General features: G+C 51.9%; 8 protein-coding genes across 8 annotated transcripts; 6 read left to right on the top strand and 2 right to left on the bottom strand.

The window, feature by feature from the left end:
* Positions 1-2,008: 2,008 nt before the first annotated feature.
* On the top strand, positions 2,009-3,097 carry B0T23DRAFT_421281 (uncharacterized protein; the record flags this gene model as incomplete). The annotated part of the gene is made up of 2 exons (XM_062839762.1): positions 2,009-2,705; positions 2,756-3,097. The coding sequence occupies exons 1-2, from the start codon at positions 2,433-2,435 to the stop codon at positions 3,095-3,097; spliced, it is 615 nt and encodes a 204-aa protein (XP_062692107.1). The 5' UTR covers positions 2,009-2,432.
* A 2,940-nt stretch (positions 3,098-6,037) lies between these two features.
* Positions 6,038-8,769, top strand: B0T23DRAFT_360735 (uncharacterized protein). Its single transcript, XM_062836266.1, has 2 exons — positions 6,038-7,476; positions 7,537-8,769. The coding sequence occupies exons 1-2, from the start codon at positions 6,197-6,199 to the stop codon at positions 8,372-8,374; spliced, it is 2,118 nt and encodes a 705-aa protein (XP_062692106.1). The 5' UTR covers positions 6,038-6,196; the 3' UTR covers positions 8,375-8,769.
* A 775-nt stretch (positions 8,770-9,544) lies between these two features.
* On the bottom strand, positions 9,545-11,043 carry B0T23DRAFT_360732 (cyclin-like protein; the record flags this gene model as incomplete). The annotated part of the gene is made up of 2 exons (XM_062836265.1): positions 10,513-11,043; positions 9,545-10,452 (listed from the first exon to the last, which is right to left on the bottom strand). The coding sequence occupies exons 1-2, from the start codon at positions 10,670-10,672 to the stop codon at positions 9,545-9,547; spliced, it is 1,068 nt and encodes a 355-aa protein (XP_062692105.1). The 5' UTR covers positions 10,673-11,043.
* Positions 11,044-12,113: 1,070 nt separating this feature from the next.
* B0T23DRAFT_173058 (mitochondrial carrier domain-containing protein) lies at positions 12,114-15,154 on the top strand. Its single transcript, XM_062832948.1, has 5 exons — positions 12,114-12,557; positions 12,653-12,941; positions 13,318-14,069; positions 14,133-14,179; positions 14,243-15,154. The coding sequence occupies exons 1-5, from the start codon at positions 12,395-12,397 to the stop codon at positions 14,912-14,914; spliced, it is 1,923 nt and encodes a 640-aa protein (XP_062692104.1). The 5' UTR covers positions 12,114-12,394; the 3' UTR covers positions 14,915-15,154.
* A 1,678-nt stretch (positions 15,155-16,832) lies between these two features.
* Positions 16,833-19,327, top strand: B0T23DRAFT_318380 (uncharacterized protein; the record flags this gene model as incomplete). Its single annotated transcript, XM_062835073.1, has 2 exons — positions 16,833-17,705; positions 17,840-19,327. 2 exons carry the CDS (start codon positions 16,833-16,835, stop codon positions 19,325-19,327), a joined length of 2,361 nt encoding a protein of 786 aa, XP_062692103.1.
* Positions 19,328-20,082: 755 nt separating this feature from the next.
* Positions 20,083-21,582, bottom strand: B0T23DRAFT_454576 (uncharacterized protein; the record flags this gene model as incomplete). The annotated part of the gene is made up of 1 exon (XM_062841212.1): positions 20,083-21,582. Exon 1 carries the CDS (start codon positions 21,553-21,555, stop codon positions 20,083-20,085), a length of 1,473 nt encoding a protein of 490 aa, XP_062692102.1. The 5' UTR covers positions 21,556-21,582.
* A 2,252-nt stretch (positions 21,583-23,834) lies between these two features.
* Positions 23,835-25,663, top strand: B0T23DRAFT_405684 (uncharacterized protein; the record flags this gene model as incomplete). Its single annotated transcript, XM_062839037.1, has 6 exons — positions 23,835-23,853; positions 24,023-24,085; positions 24,163-24,804; positions 24,877-24,942; positions 25,004-25,387; positions 25,473-25,663. The coding sequence occupies 6 exons, from the start codon at positions 23,835-23,837 to the stop codon at positions 25,661-25,663; spliced, it is 1,365 nt and encodes a 454-aa protein (XP_062692101.1).
* Positions 25,664-26,449: 786 nt separating this feature from the next.
* Positions 26,450-27,813, top strand: B0T23DRAFT_173007 (mitochondrial carrier domain-containing protein). The gene has a single exon (XM_062832947.1). The coding sequence runs from the start codon at positions 26,595-26,597 to the stop codon at positions 27,561-27,563; it is 969 nt and encodes a 322-aa protein (XP_062692100.1). The 5' UTR covers positions 26,450-26,594; the 3' UTR covers positions 27,564-27,813.
* Positions 27,814-27,907: the final 94 nt, after the last annotated feature.

Here is a 27,907-nt window from a genome sequence, read left to right as displayed (position 1 = left end):
CAGTGGAGGGGCGAGAGGGGAACTCCAACACTTTCCGTAGGCCTTGGGAGTTTGCGTGGGTGGTATCCAACCCAATCGAATCTGAGCTGTCACAACCAGTCAAAGCGCGCTGACGGGGTGACCTCGCCACAGGGCTGGGGCGGCCTAATCTGCCAAAAGGTGATAGCGCAGGCCACACTGCCCTCGTCCTAAGAAATTATGCATCCACGCACCCCTCAACCGCCGTCTGCAACACGCTGCCGAAGCGGCACTGTGTAATAACGGTACGGAAAGGCACTGGAAACGAGAGGCCAAAGCCAATAAGGTTGGGAGGGGTGTCAGGTTCTACGCTTCTGGTTGTTTTTGAGAGGCCATAGGAGTATGCAGACAGCCGCCCACGATACCCTCACCAGATCGATTTGCCAAAACAAACTGTTTTTGTTTTGCATTATGGGGTAGGAATCTGGCATCCATTCTTTGGCAGGTCGTAAAGCGTCTGGAAACAAAAGCTGTGGCTCACAGTGTGATCATCTCAACACAAGTAAATTTGGGCACGCGAGGTACTTAGCCTCAAACGGAATCGATCGGCTACGTCTCCCTTGCCAATGGAGCCAGGACAGAGACGCTAGGGTTTTGAGGCACAGCGGCGTCTTGCCCTGCTGCCAGTTCCCCAATGGAAGCCCTCGGGCCATCGTCGATGACCCGACCTAGCGGCTCCTACGGCTCCAGCTGGGACAACACGGGGCTCCTCGGGCCCGCAACCACAAAGCGAACTGAAAGGGGAGAGGAGACAAGAGACGAGGGGACGAGTCAAGATCAACTCGTAACCCATTTTCCCCTTCCCAACCCAGGACGTTGATCCGGGCCACGTTGTGAGGACAGGACAGGAAAACCTGTAACTGTTGAATACCGTGACCGGAAAATTTTTCGGGTGTTGCGGATAGGAAGAAAAGCGAGGTGCAGCATCCAGGACGTGGTCACCTTAGCACTAACCACGAGATAGTCGCAGGCCGACAGGGTCAATCTCGGCTTCGTCAATTGTCGTAGGTAGAGTTACTCATGGTATCAGCCAGTCCAGGGGTTTTGCTGGCACATAGTCGTGAAGTTCTGAACGATGACGGACGGACTATCGAACCAGACAATGAGATGGACAAGAAGGAACGCGATTCGGGCGGACCATTCTCGTCATAGGTATTCTGATAGGTTATGACGAACATTTTGGCGATTTAGTTCTGTTTGAGGGACGTTTCTGTGAGAGTCGTGAGTAGCAGGCAGGTTGGCAGGGCAGGCTGCTGTGTCGCAGTGGGTGGTTCCAGTGGTTCAAGTGAGTTCACTGAAGTTGAGGACAGGACAGTTTGCGGCACTGGGTGTGGCTACTCAGGTGGGGTTGAGTGTGAACCTTGGGAGTTCTTGGCGCACACAAGGCAACGCCATCCAAAATCGAAATTGCACACCAGCAGGACAGTGTGACCAAGCCGAAAGCGGACTCGCAATATGGCGCCCAATGGTACGCAACAAAGACCCGCTTTTCTGCATGCTAGTGTCTCGCCACCCCGTTCTGCGAGCGGAGATGGAACAGGGTCACAAGAGGCATGGCCTGTGCGGTTTTCATCAGCCATTTCAACCATCTGTGCCATTCAGCAGGCATTCAGCACATTCACGCCGTTCCCATTCGTCGACCGGGCGGCGCCTCTGGCGAGAGGAGCCCAGGCCATTGCCTGTCATCCAGACTGGTTCCGTCCAATGCCTGAGACCCCGGTGCGCTAGTAGCGTCCCAGTTCCAGCCCAGTGTGCCCCCCCACATTGGCACCCCATCATCCCATTGGCAACCCCGTCGAGAAACCCCATCTGTCGGGCCAGTCACAGCTGGCAGCGGCAGCCAGAGTGGGCCGGGTTATGGTGGGACGAAGTGGGCGAATTGGACAGATCCATTTGGGGCCCCCCTGGGGGACCCACTCGCACAGCGCTGGTGTCCAGCGCACGTCGCCTGTTCCGATTGCTCTTCCATTTCGTCCCTCCTCCCTTCGCCCCTTCCCTACTTCTTCACCCGCCTCGTCCCCGTCAAACCACGTCCAACCCTCACCCTCGATCTTCTGCACATTTGCAAGCGACCACACCCAACAACCACACAAAAAACGACAACATCTTCTCTGCACCCTTTCCTCGACTTTTGCCCGACTTTTTGCCTGCGCCCACTTCAAGTTTTGAACATTCCCTCGACAGTCTTTGATCGCTCCACTGCAACAGCCTTGGTTTTGGTTCCATTGTTGCTGTCTCACAATACCTGGGTTTAATACCGCACAACTCCCGGCTTGGCCAAATCAAAACTACACAACGCACACACGCACAACCACAACCATCATCACCCATTCTCCGATCCCGCACTTGGATTTGGCTCTTCCTGGACCGATTTTGCTCGTCTTCAACATCGCACTCCCTGACCGCCACTCATAATGTCTTCGTACTATCACTCCTACGCCCACCAGCAGCCTACAGCCGCCGCTGCTCCTGCAGTATCCCATGCTCACCACGGTGGGCGTAACAGGAGAGCTCCCCGGCTGTCTGTTTCCCAAAATACGCATAAGCAGTTCCGTGGTGTCCGGAGTATGAAGGACTTGTCCGAGTCTGTGTCCGTGACCTCGTACCGCACAAAGTACGAAGCTGGCCGCTCTTTTGACCTCGAGGACGACATGGAGTTTTGCCCCGGCCTTTTGACCGATGATGATGTGAGTAGTTCACTAGACAAACTGGACCATTGGCCTGCTCCCTCTCCAAGTCGCTGGCACTAACCCGCCTTCCCTCCCTAAAGTTGGTCTCCATCCACAGCGCTTCCTCTGAGCGCTCCTCCTTGGCAAGCAACTCGCCGCAAAGCTCTCCTACGCAGCAGCCCACCACCATCGCCCCAGGCTTCTCGCTCAACTCTCCCTATCTTCCTCCGGTCTACCAAAGTCAACAGGCGACCCTCAAGCTTCATCAGCCCTCTGCCACCCGCGGCCGTAATGCCATCCCCATTATCAACCCTGCTACTGGTATCACCATGACCAGCCCACCTCCCTCGGTATCGCCCGCTCGGATGCAGCAGCCGCAGTCCCTTATGGGCGCCCGGCCACGTTGGTAGGCGACTGATGTCTCGCTTCGTGACGCAGACGAGACTAGGCCGACCTAGACCGTCGTCGCCGTTGCAATATGGACTGTACACGTACTGCCTCATTTCGCATGCTCACTGCAGATGCTCATCTTGGCGGGTACCACCGACGTTTTCTCAACAATCTTTAAGCAGGCAGGCACTACGATGATCTTCTCATTTTCCCGGCAGGCAGGGGGCGACAACCCAATTTCCCACTGGATCTTCGACCTTTTCGGCAACCTTTTTTCCGATACCCAACCTGTACAAACATCCTTTAATCGACATAAGCTCCTTTCCCTTCCTGAAGCGAAAGTTCTTGACATTTTCGGACGGCGCAAAAAAAACGAAGATTCAACCGCACCTCTTGTTTGTTTTCGAATACCCAAAAAAGCGTGGTGGTGTCTGGCTTCGAAAGATGGGGCTGCTTTGATTTTTTTTTTCCACGAAACGGGTGTTACCAAGGTGGTCGTGCATCCACCGAACTACTAATCACTTCACACACAACAACTTGCATCGGTGTCTCACGACGGAGTTCTCGGCTTTTTCCTCGCCTCGGCGACTTTTGTCTTATTTTCTCGTTTATTTTTTTCGATACCATACACACGGGGTTTTGGTGTTTCGTCATCGTCACTAAGAAGCGGCGACTTCAGTCACATGATAAAAAGTCATAACGGTTCAACGGGTCCACGAATTCATCAAAGAAAAAGATATCGACATATAGAGCGACTTTCGATGGGTTTTTAGCAGGTTGCGCTATGTGGGCGGGAGGCTTTTGCAACCTTGGGTGTTCTCGAATTTTTGGGGGCTACATGGGCAAATCTTTTTTGGGAGCAGGCAGGCAGGCAGGCAAAGACCTCTTTTGTCGTTTTGGTGTCGCGCGGAATCTCAACTTGAAAGCTGGAATTTCCGGGGTGTACGGGAATGAGGAGTTGGTCTGAAAGTATTTCGGGGATTTTCTGTGTTGTTTTATTTTTTTTGGTTCTCCTATGTTCCGGATTTTCTTTCCGCCTGTATCATGAAGGGATGGTAGGCGCTGTGCTACGGCTTAGCCCCGCCTTTGCTTTTCTTTCTTCTTGTTGATTTTGGGATTTATTTCTTCCAACGGGGAAACTTTGCATCTCTCGGATCTGGCTCGGTGTGTGGAAAGATATCAGCGTGTCTCTTTTCTCTCGTCTCTACTATTCATGGGGAAGGCTGGCTCGGTTTTGTTTTCGGCACAAAGCATCATCATTTCGGGGATATCCTCTGTGTTTTTTGGGAGCGGGCGTCGCTTAAGCTTTGCTAGTGTGTGTCTTCCATATCCATGTTATGAGGAGTTACACTGGAAAGGGTTGTGTGTTTCTGTCTGCTACTTGCTGGGATGTGGGCGATTAGCTCCGAACTGGCTGCTTTGTCCCGGTCGAGTCATCATCTTACGTATGACTCTTGTCGACCGCTCGACTCAAAAAGCTTGCGTGTGAATATTCGGGATCTATATTCATGAAAAAAAGATTTGCAAGTTATACGGCGAGCGATCGAAATGAATACAACCGCCTCCTTCACTCATATCTTGCTCTCTTGACTGCCTTCGTGACGGTGTTGTGTTGCCTTTGAGTGTCATGTACGTGTTTTTGACTTGGGGTGTGGTGACAAGTGGTACGATGACATGCCGTGATACAGTACTTATAAACCCCATCCTTGTGTTCTGTGATTCTGTTCTGGTGTTGAAGGCGTTTATACACTTCCTGTTTGTGTGTCACAGCATGTCACTTGAAGTCGCTCACCTCGTCGTGACTGGACCAAACCTAGCTGGATTGAGTGATAAGGTCATATCACAATGCCAATCGATTGAACTGCATCCGTCTTACCCGCTCGCAAGGTACACACCTTTTGTCAGTATCAGTATCAGTATCGCAATCATCTACAACTACACTATGTACAATCCGCTCGAAGCGTCTGTCTACCAAATGATAGAGATAGTGCTAGCATACAAAACTCTTTCCAGAAACAAAGAATACACTCAATCTACTCAAACATCTAGCATCATCGGCGTCAAGAATTTGTGTCAAGTTGAGGAAACAATGCGAATAGCTAGAAGCTTTTAGGCTAGCACTCTAACACTCTTATCTTGATCTGGTACCCAAGAATAGGACACTGGGACTCGAAAACCAAGGTCCGAACTTTGCGTTGTAAATGTCTTAAGGTTTATCTTGTGATGTCGAGGCGGTTGATTGTTAGGGAGTGACAGGGGGCACAAAGAAGTGTCAATGTATGTTTGCGGCTGTCTTTGTAGGTGCTCGGTGTTGTCGCTGAGACGAGTGAAAGTTTGGTTGAACGTGGGCAAAATCTGTCAAGTTGATCGAGTGGTTTTCCACTATTGTGGGAGTTGTGAAGTCCTAGGTTGAGATCCATTTCTACTCTGTCCCATTGGACACTGCGACTTTTTTGTACGTTTTTATTGTACGAACAAATCAGTTGTCGACGAAACTGAAAATCCTTTATTAGCTATCAGGGGGTCATGTTGTTTTCTTGAGTCGGTCAAATTGACACGGGATGTTTACGAAGTTGACGCAGGTGTCATTCATTCACTTGATTATATTAGTATTTATAAACTCGGTCAGCCAAAAGCAGTACGAGCAACGCTGAGACGGTCAAGGAGATGAGAATCCTCCATCTTGGTGGTACTTTCAAACGCCTCTGTTTACACTCGCTGTAGTAGTGACCAATCTTGACCGAGTGACGATGCTCATGGTGATATTTTGACCTGGGATGATGTTGAAGATATGAGATGAAAGCCAAAGGTTCGAGATAGCAATTACTTCCGACATCCTCACGCACCTTAACGTTCTTGGGATGGGATGGGGTGTGTATAAAGGTTCTCTGGCTTCAAGACTCCTCCCACTTTCTATTTTTTTTACGATTCCTTCCTGCGGCGTGGATAAATATCGACTCGCTGCGAGACTGCAATAATTTATTTCTTCTCGTACTTTCTTGATTTGGTGAGCCTTCCGCCATTCGTCTTTTACAATACACCCAAACGCAGCCAACGGTACCTTGGCTCATTCACTATAAACTTGACCACCCATCACTACCATCACTACCATCACTACCATGCCGCCCTCTAGCGACGACGAGATTCCCCTCTCCAGGCGTGGTGCACACACCTTTGACCTCAACCGCCTCGAATCTCGCCGGAGAGCAACATTCGGAAGGGCCGCAGGAGGTACCAGTACCTCCAGCACGAACGAGCCACCCCAACCTGAGATTATCCCCATTCAACGTGGCACTGAGCCATCAGGTTCCTCTTCTTCGCCAGTGTCCTCCTCATTGATTACTGCTACTACCACTGCTTCGTCTTCCGCCACCACTCCGTCAGCCAGTAACCACGAAAAGAACTTCAAGGAGCAGCAACGGCGGAGGCTTATGTATCTCCAGGAAACTAGGCAGAACCAGCAGCAACACAAGCGGCAAACGCAGAGCCAGGTCGGTATCCACCCGCTCTCAAAGTCATTCACTGCCAACGCCAAGAACCGCGAAGTGTTCGACCTAGACACCCCGCCCCCTCCGTCTCACGTTTTATCCTCTCCATCGAACGAGGGGAACACTGCTGCTAGTATTTTAGAGCAACAGGTACAACAGGAGCATCAACAGGCTCAACAGGCGCAGAAGGTCCAACAATATCAGCAGCAGCCTCAGCAGCAGCAGGGGCACCGACAGCAACAAGACGATAACGATATCGCGATCAGAGAAGAGAGTCTAGAAGTTCTTGAGAATTTGGCCTCGATTGCCTCTGACGACATGAACAGAGGTAACAGTGGCGGCGGCGGTGCCTTTGGCCGCAATGACAGAGATGACAGCAGTAACAACCACGGTAACAACAGCAACAAGAGACGCGCAGAGGTGGACTTAGAGAGACCTACCACTCGTCGACTATTCTCTGGCATCACAACACCAGGAAGCATGTCTGGCTCTATCTTTGGTTCATCTGACTCCGTCTTTGGCCCGTCTGGCTCTGGCGTGGGCGTTGGTCCGCATGCCCCGGCCCCGGGCGCTTCACCCCCTCGGACCCCGACGCGTCCTGCTTCTTTTGACGTTAGAGAGGGACCGGGTAGTGGTGGTGTTGCTGGTGATCGTGGCGGTGAAAGCCCTTTTTCACCGTTCAGCCATGGGGCATCTCCTATGCCCCAAGCCCCCTTTTCTCAAGCTCCAAATTTCTTCGACCAACCTCGTACTCCCGGTGCTGTGACCATGACGGGAGCTGCTCCGCAGAGGGGACAAGTGGCTCCGGAGAGAGGAGAGAGAGCCGGAAGTGTGGCTTCCGTGACGAGCATCACCTCGCGGAACGGACCCCCGACGGCTAACCCGAGTTTGCCTAATTTGCCTCCTGATGGGTTAGTATTTCCCCTCACTATTAACAAGATAAGGAGCAAATACTGACCAATCTCCTATAGAACCAACTGGCTCACCGGCCGCATCGTCGTCGTCTCCGTCGGTGCCGAGCGCCGCAAATGGAATGTTCACGAACAACTCCTGAGTTACAACTCCCCGTACTTCAAACGTCTCTTCAACCCCGAGCCCGAGCTCGTTGAAGGCTCCTCTTCCTCCTCCGGTAGTAATCACAACCAAAGCACCGCCGCCGCAAACGCGGCACCCGGAGAACCGATCGAGGAAGTCTACCTCCCCGCTGCCGAGCCGAAGCTTTTCGCCCTCTTAATCCGCTGGCTCTACGGCACAGCTTTCGCTACCTCAGGTGGCCAAAAGGTCTTCAAATTCCCCCCTCCCCAACTCAACCAAATCACCGTACGCGACTACCTCGGCCTATACATCCTCGGCCAAACCGTCCAGCTCCCGGGTCTGCGTAACGCCTGCATCGATGTTCTTTACCACTACTACGCCGCCGAGACCGAAGAGGTGCGCGTGCCCGACTTGCACGACGTGCAATACATCTTTGAGAACACCAAGCATGCGCCCGATTCACAGATGAGAAGGCTGTTAGTTGCTCATTGCATGTTTCATCTCTTCGGCGCGAAGAGAAGGGGCCCATTGCCCCCCGACTGGCAGGAGGTTATAGAGCCACGGTGCACGGTGTCGTTCGAGATGTTCAAGATGTTGGCGGACTGGAAATGGGTGATTGGCGAGAATGTACCGACCATGAAGATCAAGGCTAGACATGCGTTTCATGAGAAGCCGCGGCCCGAGGAGCTGTTGCCGTGGCATAAGGCGCAGACCCAGGACGAGGCGGGGATGCCGCTTGTGGGGGTGGTGAAAGCTGAGCCGGTTGATGAGTAGAGGAGATGGGCTGGGAACCTTCTTAGGATGGGGAGAGTGATGATGTGGCTGGGCTTTTATAAAGGTTTGGCCATCCGGCGTCAGATAAGAGGGGTGAGCGAAAGAAGAAGGGAAGGAGATTTGATGAGGTGTTCATGACAGAGTGGTTGGTGACAACGGGAGAATTGATGGAGGAAGGAGGATAGGTTGTGCTTGCCCTGCCAGCAAAAGATGGCCTTTCGAGAAACCGAGCTTTTGAATTAGAAGAGGAAAGCGCGATGCCCATACATCTGAAGCTGCCAAGCTCTTACCCTATCAGTTAAAAGGGCTTCATCATTCACAGACGGGCATCATTAGGGTTTGTCCACTCAAAGAATTTCGGACGTGGAGGAGCTGAGATCGTCCAGGAATCGAAGTAGAATATCACCTTCCCGTAGGTAGCTTCATAACACTGCAATAATACATTCGCGATAGCACCTTTGCCAATTCCCTCAAGTGATCCCACGCATGATGCATGTGTCATCTGTCACCCCTCACATTACCTCTCAGTGGAAAGCACGATAAGGTACGCCCGAGGTGGTACAGATATGATGTACTCCCATATTTCTAGCTTCACAAATCTCAGCGCCATGGAAACAGTTATAACAAGACAACGTTGAGGGAAAGACGGCCGAAAAAAAAAGACAGTGGAAATCAAGGAAAAAGACGCACTGATCATAACCACAAGAATACTACTGCAATATCCCCAACAATCACTCAACTATGTCGACCACTAGCCCAAAGCCCATTTTAAAAGACGGATCACCCAAAGCCATTACCATCAAAGAAATCCACCCAACGTTCGGAGCAGAAGTCCTCGGTATGGTGAGGGACATCCTTCTTTAGCCATTACACTAGTTCATCCGCTTGTTTGAATGTAAAGCTTTAATCGATATTATTTGTATGCTTATGATTAAAATATTACTATTGCCCTTGAAGTGATACGTATACTTATTAGCTTAAGAACCTATAATCCAATAATTGATAGTACCCCCACAGAAGAGAAAAAATACAACACGGGATTAGGGGTCATACCAGTCCAAGTCTGATAGTAAGAAGCGTTTTCCGTTTGGTCGCATGGCCGTTGTCTAACCACTTACTAGGTATTTATTAAATAAGAGATATTCAATCTATGATCTCAGAACCAATACTTTACTTGTCCAGCCCGCGAGCTTTGACAAACCTATTGATCTGCTCCCGAGTGTTCTTGTCATTGTACTGCTCATGGCATTCATAGAAGGAGATCAACTCCTGCGTGCAGTCCACCATGGCCTCAATGTCAATATTGCTGTCAGACAGCCATGCAGCAAATCGGTGAACCTTTGCCATACGTGGGTTCTTGTTCCCTTCGGCTGGGCCTTCTCCGGCTGGTGACTGGGGTGGAAGCATGGCCTGCAAGCCAGAAGAAGACTGGGGGGCGAGACCTGGCACAGTCTGGCCACCCCCTGCCATCATGGCAGCGCGTGCCTGTGCTTGCGCCTGTGCCTGAGCCAACGCTGCCGAAGCGGCTACCAGTCCCGAAGCCGACGTGGCTGTGCCAGGGAGACGACCGCTGGGATCCTGACGCAACACCAGAGCCAAGAGAATGGCTGTCAAGGCTATCACATGTGGTGGGTGGAGCAGCGGCAGATCGGTCATATAATGGTCGTTGATGACGGACCAGGCAAGGTTGACGTCCTCCTGTGCCAGCCCAAGCTCCCCTTGTAAGCTGGTAAGGGTACGATAGGGTGAATGGACAATGAGATGTGAGCTCATTTCCGAGATAAGGTAGAACTCGCATTCTCCTATCCTTGCCACTTCTGTCTGGGATTGGAAGTCGGTAGGCCAAAAGCCGCGGGCCTCGTTGGCCATAAGCCGAATGTGTTGGGGACATTCCTCCATCTTGCAGGCCAGATATAGGGCGGTCACGAGAACGTGGTGTGGATTGGTGCGCCGGATCTCGACTTTGGTGTAGAAGCGCTTGATGTAGACTTGGGCGGTGGCCAATGCTTGCTGTCGTAGCCCCATGCGCTTACCGAGACGGTTGATTTCTAGAGTAGAACCGAGGTATGTTGGCGACTCTCTTCATCGGACAGACAGACGGGTGGACGGGGTAGGGGACATGGAGAGATACGACGAACGTTGGTTGAAGTAGATGTTCAGATGGCGCAGTTGCGGGAGAGGAAACGAGGCCACCAGGTTGGGATCTTCAGCCTCTAGCTTTGCGCGCATAGCGGCAAGTTCATCTTTGGTAAACAGCCAGTGTTTGCGCTGAGTGGATTCCCAGTAATTGGCCGCCATGGTAACCGTGTGTGTCTCTGTGCCTCGAATCGCTGTCGGGTGTCTAGCTGTGTCCTTCCCAAGGCGCTGCAGACATGGTCGTCCGCTTGGCCTGTAGGAGATGTTCTAGGTCGCGCGTTTTGACGATCGGTGGAGTTGGAATCCTATGTGGTGGAAGAAGTCTCGAACCCTGTTGCGACGCGCCGCTATCAAGACCTCGGAAAGCCTTCAGCTCACTACTCCGACTTGATGTTGGTTGATGTTGAACGGGAAAGGAACATTACGTGATGGCTTGCGATCGGATCGGATGGACACCCCGGGGCCCAAGATAAGCTGATAAGGCAGGCGAACGACAAACTACCGTCGGGTACCCTAGTGTAGAGGTACCTAGGTACACTACGCTACATGCACAACACTACAGAGTTGCCCGACCCGAGGTTTACTATGTACTTGGGGGTAGGGGTTGACAAAAGGCTCCAACCAAGCCACCCGACAACCCCCAAGTAAACTTTAAAGACCTGGGAGGCCCACATGCTTTGACAGGGCTGGCGAATCAGGGAGACGGCGAAAGAAATGACCCTGCTCCGATACTGAAGCCTTGTTGTTTGCAGAAAGTGAATTGCACCTGGGTGGAGTCAAGAAGCTGCCAGATGCCGGACAGGAATTGAAGTGCATACATGATACATATGTAAGTGTAGAACTCGACCCTTGAATCTGTTTCAGGTGATCAGGACAAGATGAATTGGGTTATCTCGAGCTTGAATTCAGTGTTGTCGATACACAAAGGCCAAGATAACTAACAATCGGTGTCACGCTCACACCGGACGGGGCCACTGAAACCACTTCCGATACAGATCCGCTTTTTTCGTGAATGTCACGTTCACCACTTCGGCCACCCGCACCACCCGATTTCCCTTTCATTGTTTGCTACATGTCAACAAAGTCTCGAGTCTTAAAAAGGGACCGGAGGACTTGGTTGAAAAATTGGGCAGAATGTGCCAGGTGCAATGTGCAAAAGGCACGATTTGAGGAGAATGAATGGATGCGTGGACAGCGATACCTTACACCACCCACTCGTCCCATCCCATTCGTGAGTGGCTTGGCTCAATCTCTTTTCATGAAAGTAACTTTAATTTTCCCCTTGAAGGTCCCGCTCATACAAGTAGTCGCTTCGTAACGTATTCTGATCTCTCTTTCATCTTATTTTCCAAATCCAAGTTGCCTACCTATTGCTCTAGCCCCTGTCCTACGTCATACCCAATCGCTTACAGGAAACGGTTCTAGATCCGCTAGTCTAGACGGGCGGTCTCATTTCTGCCATTCCTGACCACTCGAGGTCCCGACCTTGCAGTGACTATCTGCCTTCCGAGCCTATGGTAGTGTAGGTCTTGTGTACCACACTAGGTACTGAACCACCTTGCCTCAGCTGCGAGCCAGCACTGCACATAGCACCGCATACATTATACCATACCTAGGAACGGAAAGAACTGAAAGATAACCTAACCTTTGCACTGCACTGCACTTCACTTACATTGCACTGCGCCGTGCCTTACCTGAACTTTACCGTATCGACGACCATTCATTCTTGTCGTGCTCCGAACTTGCATTGAACGCTCCCCCCCGTCTCCCCGTCGTCTGGCTCCCTCTCCGCGCCGACCCCTCCCCCGCCGTGCGCAAATATCCGAACAGCAACGCCGACCATCTGCGCATGCCGCGTTGGATGATGAGAACCCGACAGCGGGAATGAAGGTTTCCCATGTGCTCGCAGAGCTCCAAGCCGGCATGGACGAATCGCAGAACCAGCGGGACAAGCGCGTCGAGGAATTGTGGACGAAGCTGGATCCCCAGCACCACGGAGAGCTCGACTTCAAGGGGCTGCAAAAGGGGTTGAGAAGGATCGATCACCGTGAGCCAATGCCTGCCAACGCCAATGCGATTCGTCATGCGCATGTTCACGAATTGCCATTTCTACTGACACCAAGCGCCCCGTCTTTCTTGTAGCCATGCAAAATGCCGACCACATGCTCAAGGATATCATCAAGGTCGTGGACACCAGCGGCGACGGCAAGATCCAATACGAAGAGTTCCGCAACTTCGTCGAGACCGCCGAGCGCCAACTGTGGCTGCTCTTCCGTTCCATCGATCGCGACAAGGATGGCCGGCTCGATAAGAACGAGCTGCGCAGCGCTTTCCAAAAGGCCGGCTTGACCGTATCCAACAAGAGGCTGTCGGGCTTCTTCGACGAGGTCGACATGGACCACGATGGCTACATCAGCTTCGACGAGTGGCGGTAAGTCACACAATTTCTTTGAAAAGAGAGACTCGAGAGACGAAAAGAAGAAAAAGAAGTGGACCACAAAGTAAACAAACCGACCCACTCAAAGCTGGGGAAGACCGGGAATCGCCAACTTTTCACCAGTTCCACTCGCTCAATCTAACCCTGTAATGCCAGCTAGCGGCCGAGTCAAAGTCATTTTGACTTTGCGCGCGTGCTAAAAAGGCTGCCGCAGTGCTGTCTGCCCCTAAAGCGCATTGCCAGGTCTTGGGAAATCGAGTGAATGAGAATCAGGAAGGAGGTTGAGCGAGTGTTTGCTTCGGTCACACGAGAGACGAGAGAACCTTGAGAACCTGCTGGCTGACTTGAACTCTCCCTCTGATGACAAAAGGGACTTTCTCCTGTTTATGCCCACCACGCACAACCACGAACACGGCCACGAACACGGCCACCACGCTTCTACACTTGAAGCCGCCCTGTCGTTTTACTCCTCCATAGTGACTGTCAATGCAGAGGGCGACTCCCTCGTCAGCGAAGAGACACTTGAGGGTCTAGGTACGACTGGCTTCCTTCTCAACGCTCTTTTTGGTTCTCTCTTGAAGATTGCCAGCCCGGGCGCTACTACTACTCCTACTTCTCAGCCGCCCGCACCAGACTCAAAATCACCACTTTCCTCACCCTCATCTCACTATCCCGACGGCACCGCCGAGCCTGGTGCTGGGGCAAACATGGCACCGTCCAAACTGGCACCCGTCGGTACCGCCACCCCTGAGCAAGTGTCAGCAGACAGGGCGGCCCATGGCCAAGTTATCAAGGAGATGGAGGGCGAGGGGCAACACGACCTCCGCCAAGAATCCGATACCAGTCTAAAGGATGAGGAGGTCGTGAAAAGCGGACTGACAGGATTACTACCCGACGCAGGTTACTTCCTCGCCGGTGCCGTCTCAGGTGGAGTGTCGCGCACTGCTACTGCGCCACTCGACCGTCTCAAAGTCTTCCTCCTCGTCAACACGAAACCAAAGTCCACCACCACAGTCGTCAAAAGTGGCCAGCCTCTCAGCGCTCTGCGTAATGCAGGTGGCCCCATTTACGACGCCATCAGGACGCTATGGCGGGCCGGTGGAATTAAGACCTTCTTTGCAGGTAAGTTGATACCGAATGTCTATGAACCACGAGGTGCCCCATTCGGGACTAACAAACTCATAGGAAACGGGCTGAACGTTGTCAAGATCATGCCAGAATCTGCCATCCGGGTAAATAGCCTCACCCGGCCCACTGCGAAGCTTCTTAAACGTTCATTGCTAATGATTGGCTAGTTCGGCTCTTATGAAGCCTCAAAACGGTTTCTTGCGGCCTACGAGGGCCACAACGATCCGTCACAAATCAGTACTGTGTCCAAATTTGTCGCTGGCGGCATGGGCGGTATGACGGCCCAGTTTTGCGTTTATCCCATCGACACTCTCAAGTTCCGGTTGCAGTGCGAGACCGTCGAAGGAGGCCCCAAGGGCCATGCCCTCCTCATTCGTACAGCCAAGAATATGTGGGCGGACGGCGGTCTCCGTGCAGCATATCGAGGTCTCGGCCTCGGCCTCATCGGCATGTTCCCTTATAGTGCCATCGACATCGGCACTTTCGAGTTTCTCAAAAAGTCGTACAAGCGCGCCAAAGCTAAGTACTACGGCGTGCACGAAGACGATGCGGCGCCAGGAAACGTTGCTTTGGGCGTTCTCGGAGCATCATCGGGAGCATTAGGTGCCACAGTGGTGTATCCGCTCAACGTCCTTCGAACAAGGCTCCAGACCCAGGGAACAGCGATGCATCCACCTACATACACCGGTTTTGTGGATGTGGCAACGAAAACAGTCCGTAACGAGGGCATTCGTGGTCTTTACAAGGGCTTGACCCCTAATCTGCTCAAAGTAGCACCGGCTCTTAGTATTACCTGGGTCTGCTATGAGAACATGAAGACGATTCTCGATTTGCACTAATTGGACATTCTGGGGGCAGGGTTGGCACCCTGTTGTTGAACACCGTTGAGCGGTCACCATCTCTCAACCGCGATGCCAATCATGGCAGTGTGGCAGCTGCTCAGTAATGCTCCCAACAGGCGCTAATGGGGGACTCGCAACCTTTGACCTAAATATGTTTTGGCTCACATCCCAAGTCACAGCTCGCTCCTTTCACGCTTGTGGATCTACAACCTGGCTCCCAAATGGCTTTTACTGGAGCTTAGCAGAGGTCATACCCGATACTCACGAAGATGTGTACACGCAGCGTGGCGGTTGCTCAGCCTGAGAGCGTTGCTTTCCAAGACGGGGAGACGGAGAGGCGGAAATACGAAGAGGTTGGACATACCAGGTCATAGATGTCCTAGATAAGATGGATGGCGCCACAAGATGCGGAGGAAGAAGAAGCGTTACACCTAGCAATTGGTTGATTTTTATTTTTTTTGTCGTTGAGAGGTTGGCTACCTTACCAACATATAGCCCTGGCGTTTGGCATAAGAGGACGAAGATACCATTAGACTCAAAGGGGTTGATGTCATTTCAAGTGAAACGAAGGCGAACCCTAAAAACATATTAAAAGCAAAGCATAGCGTTGGCGATGGTGTCGAAGGGTTGCAGGATTGGATAGGAACGAGGTGGGATGGAATAGGATAAGACGGAGGCAGGGACAAAAAAAAACAAAAAGAAGAAGAAGTGGAGGCACGGGTCTGGTGGTCCAAATGCTGTAGCAGCATGGGAACAAAAGTCGACATCATGTAAATTATTTATGTACGGCTCATCTTTGACGGTCGTATGTCGTCGCTTGATTGTTTTAAAACAATGAGTTAACATTTGTAGGTAATTCAGCGAGGAGAGCTCATTCAGCTAAGGTTAAGTTGGGGGTGACGAAGCCATCGCCATTCCATGCCTACTTAGCCATGGTACTTCACTACGGCCCAGATAGTCACCAACTGTGTCATTGACAGACATTTTGACGTTATCAGCGGCTTGCACCAGCTCGCCATGGACATCCCATTCGCTCACCAGGTGGATTGCTTGCAACTTCCAGCCTTAAAAGGCGACCCAAGTGACTGGGGGTGGTCTTGAGAGAGAAAGCATCCCTTGACACCATCACAAGGAACCTATGTGAGTTTTACCCCGCGCTTATTCGGCACCACACTATTGTTTATCGTCAGCCCACTGGGGCTTCTCCGTCCCGTTTAGGAAGCTCGTTATACACGTAAAAACGATAGGCCAATGGTGTTCAACCAAACGGCTGAGAATTTACCAAACAGATTAAGGACAATCGAGGTTCGGCGGGAAATCAAGAAGAGAATCGCCCTCAAAACTCGTCAGCTCTCGTTGGGAGTCATAAACTCGGTGCAAAGTTCTTGATATCTCCCTTATCACCAATGGAACCTCTTTCCTTTGTCAATCCATGTCAAAGCTGGCATGTTGTTTCTTTAAATCCGAGCCGTTCCAATAGAGTTGACTGGAGTTGCATGCAGCTTACGACTGAGGATGAGAAGGCTATACCTCTTTGGCGCAGCGATACAACCTCGTCTTCACCTCGACGTCCTTCTGCCCTTTCTTGGATTCGTAATCTTCACTGTTTAGACAAACTCTTTCCCGTACAACTCACAATGAATCATTGCTGAACGCGCGTTCTTCTTGTTTCCTCACGGATTCACAGTGTTTTGTCTATGACCTGACCAATTACATGGCGTCGTAATTCCAACTTATCGCCGCCCGTGGTCAGTGATATTGACGGAGCGTCTACCGAGACTAACCTTTATCCATCTTTGTGTTGTTGTTGTTCGCTCTACACGAAGCGGCAAAGCAAAGTCAGCGTCGGGATTGTTTGAAAGGTTAGAACCGACAGGGAGTCGGGTTTCGAGGACGCGAAGAGCTTTCAGCCATCATGTCACACCCTTATTCGGACAATCTTTATTCGTACCCGGGCCTGGGCAACGACGATGACATCGAGGAAGCTCCTGATCATCAACACGACCAAAGACAAATCCAAAATGCATTTCTACTTGTCGATAACTTCGTCGATAACACGTCAGGATCTTCGTTCAACTCTCCATTTTCTCCTCCTCCATTGGACGAGGACCCGTCTCTCGACCCGTCAATGACCGGTGATAGCAAGGCGAGAGAGGCGGCTCGCTTTTCGGGACGCGGCGAAGACGTTCACAACGCAGATGAAGGAGACACAGCGCATCGGTCGTCTCGGATAGATGGCGGCTATCCATCTCTTCCCGCTTCCAGTTCGACATATGCCACGCCATCAACCCATCCGCCACAACACCAGGCCGCGTACTACCCCCACTTCCCATCACAAGCCGGCTCATCATCATCCCCATATATACCCTCAACGTCCGGTTCACCTTACGCGGCCTACCATCATCAACACCATCAATCAATATCCAGTCAAGGCTCGTCACCATTCCCCCTTGAGGCCCCTCCCGCCTATACTCCTTCACCAACATCGGCGTCGCCTACAAGCCCCCTGAATTCTTACATAGCGTCCTCAACAACCTATCAAACCTTTCCTCAGGCAACAAACCCATCCTCCTCGACCGACAGCATGGGTCGTCCGGATGAGTCTACTGGTTTGCTGAACCGTGGCCCAGAAAGCATGGGCAACCCCGGTGGTGGGCCAAATAATGTGAAACATACATGGACTGAGCGAGTTAGGAATCGTCTGCCCTCCCGAGAGACCGTCAGGAAGACTCTCCTGGTGTTGATTGTTGCGGTTCTCCTTTTGGGAATTGTTACCCCCTCGTCCAATGTAAGTTGACGTGCGTCATGTCTTTCGATGTTAAAGTAATGCGGGGGATGCTGTACCACATTGGATGACGTTCACACGTGCATATATCTCGCATATTTGTATTACTCTGGTTCGTTACTGACCTATTTCCCCAGTCCGACCACAACAACAACCCCTCATCTCCTTCTCACCCCGGCCATGGCGGCGGCGGACAAGGAGGTTCTTCACCATCCAGACCGCCCGTCATGCAATACCCCGATATCGACAACGAGTCTGGCTGGCTCTCGCGCTATCGCTGCCGCGGCCGCACCATCGCTCGTCCAACCGAGACCTACGACGTCTCCTTCTCCTCCAGCAAGCACCTGACCATCAACCAAGAGCGTCTCGACGACGACGGTGACTCGCACCACTATGACACCTACGTCCAAATCCAAGGCGAAGTCATCGTTCGTCGCTCTTCAAAGAACCAGAACACCCCCAACCCTTCCATCGTTGTGGAAATTATCGTCAACGACGACCGCATCCCCATCGAAACGCACTGGAATCCCAACGACCAGGCCCTCACCATTAAGACCCCCGATGGAATAAACACGGGTGAGCGCAACCTCAGGTTATGTGCTATCGTGAAGGCCACCGTCTGGGTGCCCGAGGACGCGGAGCTCAATTACCTCCAGATCGCCACCATCCATTTGGGGGTACAGCTGCTCGATAACTTGTCCCTGACCATCGAGACCCTTGCCAAGTTCGACGCTGTGGCTGGGAACATCATCTCTGCTTCCTCTGGGGGCAAAGATGTCACTTACGGAAGCAGCAAAAACAAGGAGGTCCCGCGAGACACCTCTCCAGACTCGTACGCCTTCCACCCGCGCAAGTGCGAAGGAGGCACCACATCGGGGCAGATCTACGGCGTCTGGCCGCTCTTTGATTCTCTCGCATTGAAATCCACATCGGGGGACATCAAAGTCGGCATTGAACCCCACGACACCTGGGACCAGCAGTCCGCGCCACAGTCTACAGCGGCAGAGCTCTCCATCCATTCCAACTCGGGCGACGTTGACTTCCGCGAGCATGGCGTCAACACGGGGAAACCCCCGCTCAAGAGGGATTACATTCTCGACGTGCACACCACGAGCGGTAACGTCCACGGCCTGGCAGCATTTTCCTCTTCTGCGACGGTCAAGAGCACAAGTGGGACTTTGAATTTGGGACTTCTCCCGGTCCTTCTTCAATCTTCTTCTTCCTCCGACAACCAGCACCCGATAGAAGTCTCAACCTCGTCCATCTCCGGCTCTACAACAATCACCATCTTTGACCCGCTCTATTTCTCCTCTTCATCCTTATCTTCCTTTACTTCTGCTGTAGCAACTCAACAACCCCTCCGAAACCTCCACCACCAACACACTTCTACGTCGGGTGACTTCCATCTCTACCTGCCTACTTCCTGGGAGGGCGAGATTGGCATGACGTCGCTCAGCGGCAAGCTGGCCGTGGGCGGGAGAGATGTCAGGATCATCAAGAGTGGCGAGAAGTGGCCGGGGTTCAACAGGGAGTTGGTCGCTAGGAAGGGTCCGGAGAGGGAGGAGGGAAGTCGGGTCAGGGTGGGGTTGACGAGTGGGAGTGGGGAGGTTAGAGTTGGGTCATAGATGTTGAGTTGGTCGAGGGTGGGTTTGGGCTGTGAGTGAGTGAATGAGGGGGTTGATGGTATGATATTATATGATCAGGAGCTTGAATATCGATGGGTATAGGTATGGGGACGTGTAGGACTGGGTACTTGAGCATGGGCTGGATTCTTGTTGCCTAAAGCTCTGTGTTCTTGATTTGGGAGTGAAAGCGTTGTTTCGCGATATCTTCGGTTTAAATTCATGGTGTCTATGATGTCGAGATTGTTCATAAAAGTATGTTCGAATGAGGATGGATACACATGGTGGAACGAGATAATCCAGGCATATGATAAGCTAGTAGTTATTACAGGCTACATCTAGTATGACTGTTAGCTCGAGACCTCGGGTCAACTTCCGTAGATATCTCCATGCTGCGAGGGTGCTTTTTTCTTTCTTTTTTTGTCTTCTTTTTTCTCCTAACAAAATACACCATATTGGATCTCGATGGTGCCTTTCGAACCCGTACCTAGCCATACATTTACCCCTTGAAAGCTTTGGGACATTCGGAAGCAATCTCGTCCGGTGTACAAGGAGTGAGTACCAAATTAACAAACAAACCAGCATTTGATCTACAGCTAATACAAGATATTCTACGCTGCGTATACATATACTGAGGTACAAATGCCCCTTCCAAACCTCGCTTATGGGTAACACTATCTACCCCTCGTCTGGCTCAATCCGGGTCTCTGAGTATTCTCTGAGGCCGCAATCACTAAGATCTCAACCACTGATAGAAGTTAACGCTCCCCATTTTTGTTCCCATTACCCGGTCCAAGCTTGTGAGGATGTCGGTGGACACAGAGTATTAGACGAACCCTCGACGCGTTCTCGTTTTCCAAGTCGCGGGTGCGGTACTCGATGTATCCAGCATAGAGTTTCCCTGTCCGATATAACCTCAGACCGTCAAAGACAATGCAGGTCGGCAAGAAAGGTGGGTGATTAGTAACAAATATTCCCTCTTTTCCCATCGGCGTATCCCCATTCCTTGGTCCAGCTTCACCAGGAGCCAACTGAATCCACAGCTCGGGCAACTCCAAGAGGTCCCTTGCATTGAACGCCGGCACAACAAAATTGCCCGGTTTCCTGATAAGGTCCTGACCATGACGACCGTCATCATTTCGACGTAGAAAAGCCGACCTGATACCGTGGCTGAACTGCATTTCCCACGCCACCTGGCTTGAAATATCCAAATCATCCAACTCATACGCCCATTGCTTCTGTTTCTCAAGCAGGCATTTGATCTCTTCTTCTTCCAAGTTCCGGTCAACAATGGCACCGGCATCTTCAACCCCACAAGTCCGCTTTTTCCATTTAAGGAACTCCTGCCTCTCCCATCTCAGGCACGCCTTATCCCACTCCACAACCTCTCTACTTATCTCGTCCAGCTTGTCCTCTGAACCCTCATCATTCGATGTAGCCGTTGTCCTGGACACCCACGCCACCCACATGCGGAACCAAATCCTCAGCCCTTGCGTCTTTACCGATGTCGACATGTTCTGCATAGCAGACTCCAGCTTTTCCTGTTCTTCACCCAGTTGGGTAAGCGGTTCAATTTGCTCCATCAAAAAATCATAATCAGCTTTCGAACAGTTGCGAGTCTTTTTGTGTTTTTTCCACGTCGTCTCGAGCCAGCGTTCCTGTGGGGTGATGTTTTCGAGAAGTTGTATATTCTCAGATAGCCCCTCTATCCGTCTTTGCGACTGTCCCGGCATCTGTGTCTGTGTCAGGGTCGGTCTTCTTGTGGGAGCCCCTGGCGGTGTCGATGTCCGAGTCGATGGCGATGGAGGCGATGGCGATGGACTCCGGCTGGACAGACCGGTCCAGAGACTTCTGTTGCGTCTGGAAAAGTATGACATGCGCTCGCCTGAAGGAAAGCCATGTTCTCGGATGGTTATAGGCGCTGAGCGGGGGCGGAAGCGGGAGCGGGCGTGGGGACGGCGGCCAGGGCCAGGCTCGGATCTTCTTCTGCCAACGTGATTTCGAACCATTCCATGCTGCATTTCGGCATCGTCAAAAATTCCCCTCTCACGACCGTCAAGGAGACCACTAGGCTGAGGATGCTGGTGCCCTGTCGGGTTTGATGCTGATGAGGGCATTATACCCAACACACGTGCTCGATGCCGTACTTGAGCTCGGATTGGTGACGGCGGTTGATAGGAAGGGTCATCAGTTGGTGGATTCGGGAAGATTTGAAAGTCAACTGGCGGCATCTTTCTCGAATTTATGCAGTTTTTTTCGGAGGTATATGATGATGTGTGAAGATGGTTCAGGTGTTAACCGAGTGTGTGTGGAAGTCAAATAGCAATATCCAATCCAAGAACAACCTCCGGCCAGATCTGGGGAATAGGAGAAACGAATGAATGTGTGTGAGCAACGATGGTGAGGTCCGCAAGAGTTTCCAAGCAAGCCGGTAATGCACTGATGCTGAAAAAATGAATGGATGATGGAAAAGGTTCGCCGCTGACACTCGCATGGGAAACAAGTCGGCTTTATGTGTCTTGGTTCAAACTGTGCAGAATCTGACTTCCCTCTTCCTACGATAGTGATTCTAAAAAAGCAGAAGGGACGAGTGGAAGACTATTCCTCGAGGAAAACAATGACAAGATAGTATCGGCAAAGTGCGATGGTCGAGTATTCCGCGATTGTAGAAGGCATCGCCTACAAGAATGAAATACTTACGGGACCTAGAGTGTCTGTAGGGTGATTTGAAATTGAATGAAGTAATCTAAACAGCTACGCTTTCCCTTCTTTATTAATAACGGTATATGTCCGTAAGAAATTTCATAATCTGTAAGTACGCGACGGATTTTATCTGCTCTATCTATTTGAGCGTTACTTATTTTATGCTACCACAATGATGTATGGATGCCCTTGATACTAAGTTGGTACTCGAGGTTCCTCAATTCGGTATTCGCCCCAGATGGCACGCTGGAAAGTGTTTTCTGTTTCCTTACTACCTCTCTGTAATGTCGTTGAGATGATTGTTGGCGAGAATGACCCGACTGTCGCTCATGCTGGCTCTCTAACGACTCTGTTTCGTTGTTGCGCATGCCGCCCTTCAGTAACTTCCGCTGTAGTTCGTAGCTCAGTTTCAATGGTAGGAGCGCTGGGCAGATGAACACAGATCATCCCAGCTTGCATCGAAAATTGGCAGCAATTGCACCAAGAGCATCCAGGCCCTGCGTGGTATGGTCTTGCTCAGGAGAGACACTGGATCATATCTGATAATTGAAACTTTGCCCGTGAATCTCCTGACCACTTCGAAAAATATATTTTGATATGGGACGGTTCATAATTGAAATGGATATTACAATTGGGGGAAGAAGCACCATCCAAGGTTTCGAAGTGGCCCGTCAGCAGCTCTTGTGAAAATATGAAAGATACAGCAATCAAGACATCCACGCCAAGGATCCCATCTTTGAATCAAGGTTCGAGGCCAAATCCTTCCACGTCTTGTCCCCAGGTTCGAGCGGTTAGCGTGGATATTGGGTCCCTCCGTTAGGGCAGAAACCCCGAGTGTCAATGGCGTTGAAGAAAAGTTGGTGAAGTGGCAGTTGATGGCGGACGGACCAAACTAACTGAGTGAGAACCTGGATCTGATCCCTTCACCGACAAGTACTTCGCACGTAGAGAGGAAGGTACCTCTTACCTTATACTAGTACGTCCCGTCGACAGGAGAATAGTTTTCAGGTTGCAATTGCCCCCAGCAAGTGAAACGTCAAATAGAATACACCTTCGGGTGAATCTTCCTAAGCGTCAACATGTCTTCAATATACCTCTTCCATGTAGTCAGACGCATTTCCTGCATCCAGAAACACCACACAGACTCATGTTTCTATGTTTCTAACTACACAAAAGGCATATAGGAGTTTTGTAACCGCCTTTCCTCTCGAGCGTAACCGGTATTGAACTGTCCATCTCCGGTTTATCCTTCGACGACTCGCGGCCTTACGACAGACAACACGAAGCCGACGCAGAATGAGATGAACCTGCGAGTGTGATCAGACTGCGTTAGTAAACAAACAAAATAATTTGCGTTTCTTCCTTCTCATCCGAAGTCTCAAGCCTGGAGTGATTAGAAACCTGAGCAGACGCGCTGCGTTGGAGTAATAAAACGCCTTCGCTTCCTCAGTAACTTCCTCCTCAGTATTTGTTTCCTCCTCGAGCCACACACTCGTTCATACCTAGGACTCCTGCACGAAGACTTCTTCCTCCGACAAATTTTGAGTCGCAGACCTCTTGATAATAACAACCACTTCAACTCAGTACAATACTCTCAAGTAAGTATTGTTTTTCTTCCGGCGACAAGAAATAAAATCGCACACGGCCAGTTCTCAGTCGAGAGCCAGCCCTTCACCTCCTTCGCTTTCCAGTGAAGCCCAGCTCTTAGGTTTTCACCTGGACCAAACTCCTTCATAACTCGCAACCCTTCCTGCCCCGCCTGTCATTTTTTCCCCCTCCCGTAACGTAAAATCGAGTGCCACCCAGAATGGCACCACCCAATCAAGGTAAGCAACAGCCCGTTGCAGCAGGGGCGAATATCAGAAGCAATAGAAGCCGGCTCGAGATTCTCTTTCTTGATTATCGACAGATCAATCGAGCCTGATGCTCAGCGTCATCACACGCTACTCTTCACAATTCCGACTTCATCCTCCTGGAAGCTAACATGATATGCAGAGATGAGCGCCCCGTCGCGCGCCGCGGTCTTGCAGGAGATCGAAGACATGGATGGAATTCTCGGTAAGTTCAAAGTTTCATCAACATCGTCCTATTAGAGGATCATCCAGGCCCAGTGATAAAGCTGACACTAGCTTCAGGTGGAGGACCTTTCCCTACTTTTCGAGGCAGGGCGACAAGCGACCCCCGCCCGGACGCCCAACAAGGCCAAGCTCGAGGCCCTGAGCGGCAGTTGGCTGCTGCGGCCCTGGCAATTCGCCAGAGAAGCCGGACGCCCAGTCGTCCGCAAAGGCCTCGTGGCCTTGACGCGCTTGTTGAGGAGCCATTCCCGCCTATGCCGAGCCTGCCCTTCCGCCCTCCCAACCCCCCTTTCGCCCAACCGAGCTTCGGCAGTGGCCGCCCCAGCCGGTCACGCACCGGGCCTGCTGACTTCCACCAAAAGGCTCCCCCGAGAGGGTTTGTCCTGCCTCTTGCCAGGCAACCTCCCAGGGATGTTCGGTCGCCCTCTGGCAGCCAACATATGGGCCAGCCGGTTTCTTCCCATCCAGGACCCTCATTGCCGCCCCCTCCTCCCATTCCTCCCAAGTCCGCTCAACGGCAAGTTCAGGACAACAGGCGCCTGTCGGCATCGGGTTCGAGGCCCACAACATCGTTGAACCAGGCTGTTTTGTCTCGTTCTTCGCCCCCCGTACCCCCTCCCCAGCCCCAAGTTTCCCGGTCATTCGAGGGACACCAGGCGAGCTCTTCGAGTCGTCCCCCTGTGCAGACACCTCCTTTCGAAGGTAGGACAGGTCACCAATTCTATACCGTTTGATTTGTCGTTGACAGACGCTGACTGACTCATTGGACTACAGATGACGTTTTCAAGGGTCATCTGAACCCGAACAACCCATATGGGTATAAGCAGCCTCCGAGCTTTCGTGAGTTTCGTCCCTTGAATGATTTGGGAAATGAATGGAGCTGACTGGTATTTGGAACAAGACCATAACTGGGACACACCAGCCAGAGATCAATGTATGGGCATCAAGCCCCATGGAAGACCGAGTCACCCTTTCCAGGGCCCCCCGACTGGATCTCGTCCGAGACCGCCACAGCATCAGCAGCAGTATCAGCGAAGCAAAGTTGCTTTGCCGTCCCAATCTTCTTCTACCGGCGCCTCGGCTAGGGTTAGCCAAGCTGGCCACTCTCCCGAGCCCGGCTATTTCGATCTCTCTTCTCTCCCGCCCCCGAGACTGCAAGCGCAGCCCGGTAACGGCCATATTGCCCGGACTGTGACATCCCCGGCGCCCAACCCCGTCGTCACCACCACCACCGAGTTCGGATACCATCCGATGATGAGCCCATATGAGGCTGAAGCTGCCAGCGGTAAGATAAAAAGGGAAAAAGAATATTCATATCAAGTGATATGAGTACAGCGAAATGGAAGAAAACTAACGAGACAAACAAACAGGCATGGCCAGGGCTCGGGTTGAGAGCCCCAGGAAGAATTCTTATACGCCGGGCGGAGACCACTGGACCTCTGCGCGCGATATGCTGTCACCCGTCGAGGCCGCGGTGGCCTGCGCTGACACCAGGCGCAGAACCATTTTCATGGACATGGGGGTGCAGTATGCCGACGACCACGAGGAGGATGACGAGTAAGGTGGGGTTGAGGGGTGTAGAGTTTTGGTAGTGTTCGGAGACGATTAGGTCTTTATGGTCATGATCCTGAGGATTATGACCTTTAACGCCACGATACTATGGTCGTTCCTCGTTCTTATTTCCCTCTTTGCTTTATGGCGTGAGGGGCGTAGGGCATCGTTTTTTATTTGCTCTGGGTGTTGGGAGATGGCGGGTCCCGGCCAGTGATTTAGTCACCCCATGCCGACCGGTAACATCTTTTTTTCACGGTGTACGAATATATGTTGGAGTAGTTGTACGAGTTTTGTCCAAGGAAGAACCCATTGCTGTGAAATCACAATGCATTTGACATTGTGGTTGATGCCATGACGTTACTCGGGAAGGCACGTGATAATGTATGATCGGTGTTATTGACGATTGATAAGGCATTGTGACCGGCCCCACTACGGCGTAATCGGCCCCACCGTTCCGCCGGCCTTTGCCTGCCGGAGGTCCATCATCGATAGTGCGTCACGAAATGCGACCCTGTTCCTGCCGTCCGATGCCGCCGTCGCAAAGTAAATCTCGGGAAAATAGCTCCGGCCGTCTTGCCCAGGACAATCACCGTCGACCTGCCTAGACAATCTCTTCGAGGCCAATTGCTTCTTGAAGAAATTCGACATATTCAGTTGGTTTCTCGCAGTGAATTCAGGTCGACGGTTTGTCAGGTGGACGACATTATTGAGTCCTTATCAGCACCTCCCAAAACCGAACCGAACCGAACCGATAACATCGTGACTTTCCCGATCGAGTCACATCCAGTACAGCCAGCCATTGTGCGCGCCGCACCACCGTTGGGCAACTTAAACCTCCGTCCAATCAATCCTCCAATCTTCATCGACTACTCGACACCTCCTCAACCTCAAACAAATCCAAGTAACCTCGTGACGAACCGCAAAGAAAAAGAAAAACAATGGCCTCCCAATCCTCCCCACCACCCTTCCAAACCGCCCTCCTAGCCGGCGCCCTCGCCGGCACCACCGTCGACCTCTCTCTCTTCCCGCTCGACACGCTCAAGACCCGTCTCCAATCGGCCCAAGGCTTTTTCGCCAGCGGCGGTTTCCGGGGAATCTACCGCGGCGTCGGCTCCTGCGTTATCGGTTCCGCTCCGGGAGCTGCCTTTTTCTTTGTTACTTATGAGACCACCAAGGGGTTTCTTTCTATGACAGGTTCGACAACAACACATACGGGGGACACAAAAGGAAAGAAGGGTCTGAGTCCGGGGGTGCAGCACGGAATCGCGGCGAGTCTGGGCGAGATCGCCGCTTGTGCGGTCCGCGTGCCGACCGAGGTGATCAAGCAGCGGGCGCAAGCGGGTCAGCATGGCGGGTCGAGCTTGAGCAGCTTGCTGCACATCCTCCACCAGCGCTCGACCATCGGCCTGACAGGGGTGTGGAGGGAGCTGTACAGGGGGTGGGGCATCACGGTGATGAGGGAGGTACCGTTTACGGTGCTGCAGTTCCCGCTGTGGGAGTCGCTCAAGAAATGGGGACGCGAGCGCCGCCAACGAACCGGCCGGGGCCTGTTTGGGGACTCGGCCACGGGTAGAGATGACAAAGACGTTAGTGCCCCCGAGAGCGCATTGTACGGAAGCTTGGCGGGCGGGTTTGCGGCGGCCTTGACGACGCCTTTGGATGTGCTCAAGACCAGGATCATGTTGAGCGAGAGGAGGGAGGGGGTAGTCAGCCTAATAAAAACAATTTGGAGGGATGGGAAGACAAAGACGGGAAGTGGCATCAGGCCGTTCTTCAGTGGCATTGGGCCAAGAGTGATGTGGATCAGTATCGGAGGAGCGATTTTCCTTGGGAGTTATCAGAGTGTTGTCAATGCTTTTGAGGGGACGACAAGAAAGAAGAGCAGTGGTGGGGAGTTGTCGCTCTAAGGAAGGGTGTGGTAATTTGGGTTTGAAGCGTTGCTGAGGAAAAGCGAAAACGGTTGTTGCTGCACGGTCTAGGAGAAAAGAAAAAGGGATCAGCTCGATGTCATTAATCTTGGGCATCGAATAGACAGACGGGATGAGCGAGAAGAACAGCATACATAGACATAGAGTTCAAGATACCCCAGTGGGAGTAACAGGAGTCATGTTACACCCCTATGTACAACAACTCCTACTGTACTATATAAAAATACCCGCTAAGAGTCCAACAAGCGCTGTCTCCAGATCCATAACCAACATCGTCAGAGGACGGCATGAATAGAGATAGAGAGGAAGAAGAAAACAACAAC

Source organism: Neurospora hispaniola (genome assembly GCF_033458365.1).
Source record: "Neurospora hispaniola strain FGSC 10403 chromosome Unknown B0T23scaffold_5, whole genome shotgun sequence".
Lineage (NCBI taxonomy): Eukaryota > Fungi > Ascomycota > Sordariomycetes > Sordariales > Sordariaceae > Neurospora > Neurospora hispaniola.
This window is presented reverse-complemented; position numbering and strand designations above follow the sequence as displayed.